Raw genomic sequence first — 5941 nt, forward strand, 5'->3', positions numbered from 1 at the left:
AAAAAAGCTGAAATTATGAATTTTTTTATATATTATACATAAAATTCAATGAAAGTAGTGCTCATTAATTTTACTTGCGAAGAGCCTCATTGGGAACCATCCATGTTATTTTCAGTTAATTTGGTTGAAAGAAACCCATATTTCTGATAAAGAAACTTTAAAAACGGGTCAAATTTGACCTGACGACAACACAAGGGTTACATTGTCACATTAATATTATACTTTATGGGTCAAATGTAAATATTTAAGTTTATAGCTGTCTTAACATACAGTCAGTTAAGATTTCTGAATGGTGAAATGACATTTGCTCATTAAGATGGAGGCATGTTACATAAGCCAAGGTGTAGATATCAGAGCAGGAGTGACAATTCAACACATTATGAAATATTGTTACTGTTGGACTGGCATCGTTTTTGCATTTGTGTGCAATATAAAAAAAAAAATGTATATCACAATGTTAAAACAAGATAAATATTGATGACTACTTGATGGCCTGTGTTATAATGAAATTATTATTTTGTCATTTTTCTAAGCTGTTGCACAGAGTTTCAATTAGCTGGAACAGAAAAGACAAAAGCATTTAAAACATACCAACCTACATAAAAAAAAAAAAAAAAAGAATCACAGCAGTGATCTCAACACATTTTATCTCCAACCTCCTCTAACCAGTTCATCAGCAAGATCTGCAAGATATTTGTCTCAGTTTCTGGTAGGAAATACATGTTACAATTATTTCAAATACATTATCTAAACATCATGCTCCGGAAGCAATTTTTAGACGTCAGTTTAAAATTAAACTTGCCTGTACTGAGCCAAACATATTACCAGATGACAATACATCCAATATAAACTGAAAGATTAGGTTGCTGAACCTACTGAATTGGATGTGATGTATACCAATCCAGACAGAATTGTGACTTGGCTTCTATTTGCTACAGTATTTCTGCTTATCATCATACACTTCCGGTATTAAAAAGCTGCATGTTATTGATGTATGCATGTGTAGGTAAATATGTAGTATCTACATCTACATCTGCTGTTTCACAGCCTCAGCGAGGAAATGTGTTGGCTGCTCCCTGCCTGGGCAAGCCAAAACTCAGAGTTTTATTTGCTCAGAAAGCTTTCCCCTTGAGACACGGTGATTGATGCATTAGAAAACCAACCAAACCCTACTTTGAAGCATATTGGTCCAGTGATTCAGCAGAATTCTGAAGCCAGCTCTAGTGTGTGTGTGATGGCAATCTTTGTGCAGTGAAAGATGGAAGATGGCATTTTGATTCAGTGAGCAAGATCTCATGCCAGCCATGCAAATGCATCTACCAAATGTATTTCCATCTGTTTGTCTGTGGTGAAATGAAGCATGCAGCAGGGGATTACCTCTGAACAATTAGCTTTTACAAAGCACAATCCAGTATTGCTCCTTTGAAAACGTGCCTATGGCAAAACTATAACCCAATAAATGCAGAGCTGTAATCTGAGGTGTTCTAACAATGACCTGGTGGATTGCTCTGAGGCTGGAATTTGAAAACACTGTTTCCACCAGGAGCGTGGGCACACAGACTTGGAAACAGCTGATTGGCCTCTTTAAAGCCTTCCGCTTTGTCAAGGAAATCTTTAGCCAGTCTCCTTTGTACAGGCAGTGTAGAAAACACCCAAAGAAGTATGCAGGAGGAGAGACTTCCTGACAGCTCATTTAACATTCTGCCTGCTTCCACCCACTTAATCTGGAGCCCGCACCTCTCTGACGTTCACTGAGTCCTTTGTGAAAAACAGAACATCATGCTATCTTTCCCTTTATAGACACATTTTTCAGACACCTCCACCATTATGTGTCTTCACTGTACACAGGAGATATCAACCCAGAAAAAACAAGTGGTCTTTTCACCGCAGCCTCTGTACTCGTGCTCCCGTTCTTGACATAGTCTACTTGAGTCCGGTCGTGTACATTAATAAATGATAGTGGCAGAGCTGACGGGATTCACGCCCGCCTGGGCACCAGCTGCACTTATTGCAGACATGTCAGAGAGACCCAGCTCGACCGGAGACAACCCAATCAAACACGGGGCTGGCGCTGCCACTGTCTGGATGAGCGCTGGTTGACAAATAAAAGTCTCCTTGCACTGATAACAGGCACACACTTCATTCCTCCAGACTGGTGCAGACCTGAGCCAGGGTCTCCAGTGGCTTAAGAGGTCAAGCCATTTTACCAAAGGCACTAAAAGAATGAGGCCAACCATTCATCTTACTTTCTAAAACCCTACAAACCTCCAAGATTATATTAGGCCAAAGGTTTATCTTGCTGATAAAACTTTACAGCAGTTACCATAATTAACATGCAGTGGTGATGATGTCAGCAGTAATTATGGGAAATGCTGATTCGGTGATCTGTGATCATTAGAGCAATACACAAAGACACTCTGCAATTGTGTATGTGTGGCATGAAGTATGTCTCAATAGGACAGACATTGATAGATGTCCCCATACATTTTCTTTTGCCAATAAAAAAAAAAAATCCCACAAAAGGCCTTTTATAAGCGACAAGTGTAAGCTACAACAAAGACAAAAGGTCAACTGATGAGAAATGTTCCTTTAATGAGTTTAAACTCCTTTAATGAGTTTCAACTCAAACTAAAGTTATATCTCTTGGAGCGTGCATTTCTCTAAATTCTTATTTTTATTTATGTTTTTTTCTGTCTGAAGGATGTTTTATTCTATTACCTTTCCTGACTCTTGTTATGTGAAGCACAGTGGTCAACTTCTGTTGTGTTTACTTGTGCTATACAAATAAATACATGAAAATGAAATAATAATAATTCAGGCCTACTCTGTCAGTAACAACCAATGTACTGTATGTTCATATACACTAATCTGTAATTATTGTAGATATTACAGGCCACCTAATCTCCCACATTTACTGTATTGCTCACAAACCCTGCACAAAATCATACTACAGAGTAAAACCTGATGAATAAGTAGACTTCCCCTGAGAGAAGGACAAGAAAGGGAGCTGCATAAACCTAAAAAGCATCATAAACTTGTGTAACCTGAAGCCCTGAAGCCTCTGCTTTTATATTACTACCAGTTGCTCATTCAGAATCTAAATGATAATAATGAGAGATTCATCTTGGTATTTGTAGTAAAATAAAGATTTACATAGCACACATACACTCAACAATTTGAAACAGCAGATAAATTCATTCTCATCCTCTGTGACATTCATTCCTGTAAACCTATAAATAATTTTAAATACTTTACCTTTCGATGAATAAGACACGATGTCTGTTTATCTCTCAATCGGCCCAGTTTGGGCATTATTTATAATGTCAAAACATTCAGCCAGCTGCGTGGTCTTGTTAATACAGTACACTCCCTGACATTATGTTTGTGCAGCCAAATCCCCTTTGGCTTGTTGCTTGGCACTTAATATCATAAAATTGCCCAAGAGTAAAGCCAACCAACAGGCCTATGTTTGTAACATACCTAATTTACTTTTATGTAGAGATGAAAGAACTGTGAAAAGATCAAGTTTCAATGCACTAAAATCTAGGTTTGTAGCTAGCCTAATGATTATGTTCCTTATTGATTACTAATTGACTCTTTTTTTTTTTAATAATTAGCTGTTTGAAAATAAAATTGAAAAATTTGAAAATAATGAACAATGACCATTACATCTTCCCAGAGCCCAGTGTCATGTCTTCAACAGTCCAAAACCCAAAGAGATTTCATTTATGATATAAAATCCTCTCATTAGAGAATCTGAAACCAGTGAATGATTGGTATTTTGAGACTTAAATGATGATTTATCACGCATTGATTTTGTGTGTCTTGTTTCAGCACTACTCTTAACCATAAGCACTGCAGGGCATCATCCATTGTCAGTATGCATTCTTAGGACTGCTTCAAATTCAGTTAAAGCATCTCAATGTTCCTTGTTAGGTATAGAGCCAATGCTTGGTTGTACAGATATTAGACAACACATATCCACTATAATTTCAGTATGATATAATAAGTAAGTTGCAAATGGAACAATATACTATGTAATGCATGACCCAACTATAGTGGAAGATCAATAGGACCTTCGGAAGGACTGAACCATGACTAATGTGGTTCATTTGGCTGCTCAAGACCTCTCTGAATTAGACAATAAACAACAGACCTGCCCTGTTCAGAAAGACCAAGTAACCTAAACCTAAAGATTCAAATCATGTCTCAGCCAGCTCAGTGTAATGTGGAAAACAATTGTGTTGCCACATTACAGCCTCAAAAGGGAGACACTTTTGAATGTCTGAGGGTGTGGGGGTGACTAAAGCTTGGGAAGGAGGCACAGATAAAAACAAATGAATCAGTCTCCACAAGATGTCACAATGGTGTCTTATTGTGTGTCATGCAGAGGTTTTATACTCAAAGAATAATTTATGCAAAAACACAAACTTGGCCAGCCACAGCAGGCAGACTGGAACAACTCCAGGACAGAGACTGCAGCCACACAAGTTCTCTCATCACCAGTGACAACCTGGGTGTGTCTCAACACACACTAGGATCATCCACAGCATCCGAGCCGAGGCTGCACACTCTCGCTACATGCACCTATTCACTATCATTTACCGAGCATTACTCATTCAAAGCGATGCTGTATAAATCATAATAGCTAGTCCGGGATGTTTTAAACTAATAGCCAGCTTAAACGCTTTACAAGGCAGGCATGTACAAATTTTAGAGCCTCTTTTAATTTTACTGTTAAACTTAGAGATTGCAGGCTACAATTCCCACTCCAGCCCATTGTGTGAAGCCTTACATGCTGGTAATTTGATTAAAATAATGCCCTCCCCTTCCCACCCTCACTCACTCTCACAAACTAAACACATAGCCTACATATCACCAGTAAAGCCATGTTTTATCTCATCTTTCACTCAAACGCTACAACTCCAAAGAGACCGCCAGACCAGAGCCGACCAGCTAGCTACATGTAACGTTACGTTTCTTCAACCAGATCAACTTGCTGACTGGCCAGCAGGTGCAACGGGTTCACTTGACTCACACACGACCAAAGATGAACTTCTGGGTAGAATGAAACATGTCTTACCACTTTGCTCCCCCAGAAAGACGAGTTTGAATTTTCTTAAAGGGTTTCCAAAGTCACTGCCCACGGACATGTTGAGGAGGCGGAGGACAGTCTGAGTGTAGCCGTGTGTTCCCACTCGAGTTCGGTGTCGCTTGGTGAAGATGCTGGATAGAAAAGGTGCTGGTGCTGCTTTCCGTTCACCAGGAACACACTGCTGCTGCACCGCTCCGTGACGCTGGGGTGATATTTTTTTTCCCTCTGCGCATGCGCGGCCTCTCCTCGTTCTCCGCTGAACTGACAGCCGTGATATAAAATGACGTCATGTGAGTCGGAGGAGACAGGGAGGGTGCAGCTGGGCCCCAGTTTCATCTGTCTGGGCAACTTCTTCTATTGGTTCATCACGAATTATGAAGACATTGGTATACATTTGTGTACCAAAACATGCAGATGTGTGTGGCAAAAAACAAGGTAATATTTTACACTACTTAAACGGGTTTCCAGTGATTCAAAATTGCACTCCCATAAAGTTAGTGAACCTGAGAGACATTTTAAAAAGAATGATCAAAGTCATTGCAGGCAGAGGCAGAGAGGTCTTGACTTTTAGTCCCCAGAAAACCTTGGATTCTACAGCATAATGCAATGCAATTTTATCATACTTTAGAAAGCTCATAAAGCCACAGAAAATATTATTCAGCTATTCTCACAGGCATACACTATTGACCCACCCTAACCTTCTGTCCTCTAAGCATTGTGTGAAGTTGTGGAATTAATTAAAACACCAAAACCAACGGACATGCATTAAACCTGGGACATTTGGTTGGCTATCCAGCTTTTAAGACATAGATAAAGACATAAATTAATAAAAGACTTGACGCTAAC

General features: G+C 39.3%; 1 protein-coding gene across 2 annotated transcripts in view; it reads right to left on the reverse strand.

Annotated features, from left to right (window-relative positions):
- Positions 1-5322, reverse strand: part of rab6ba (RAB6B, member RAS oncogene family a) — a 59999-nt gene extending 54677 nt beyond the window's left edge. Inside the window, exon 1 of one of the 2 annotated variants that reach the window (XM_039810861.1) lies at positions 5084-5322. In XM_039810861.1, coding sequence (XP_039666795.1) covers positions 5084-5153 — 70 coding nt within the window. In that variant the 5' untranslated portion in view covers positions 5154-5322. The remainder of the gene's footprint in view (positions 1-5083) is intronic. The other variant, XM_039810862.1, reaches the window with a different exon arrangement.
- Positions 5323-5941: the final 619 nt, after the last annotated feature.

This window comes from Perca fluviatilis, chromosome 9 (genome assembly GCF_010015445.1).
Source record: "Perca fluviatilis chromosome 9, GENO_Pfluv_1.0, whole genome shotgun sequence".
Classification (NCBI taxonomy): domain Eukaryota; kingdom Metazoa; phylum Chordata; class Actinopteri; order Perciformes; family Percidae; genus Perca; species Perca fluviatilis.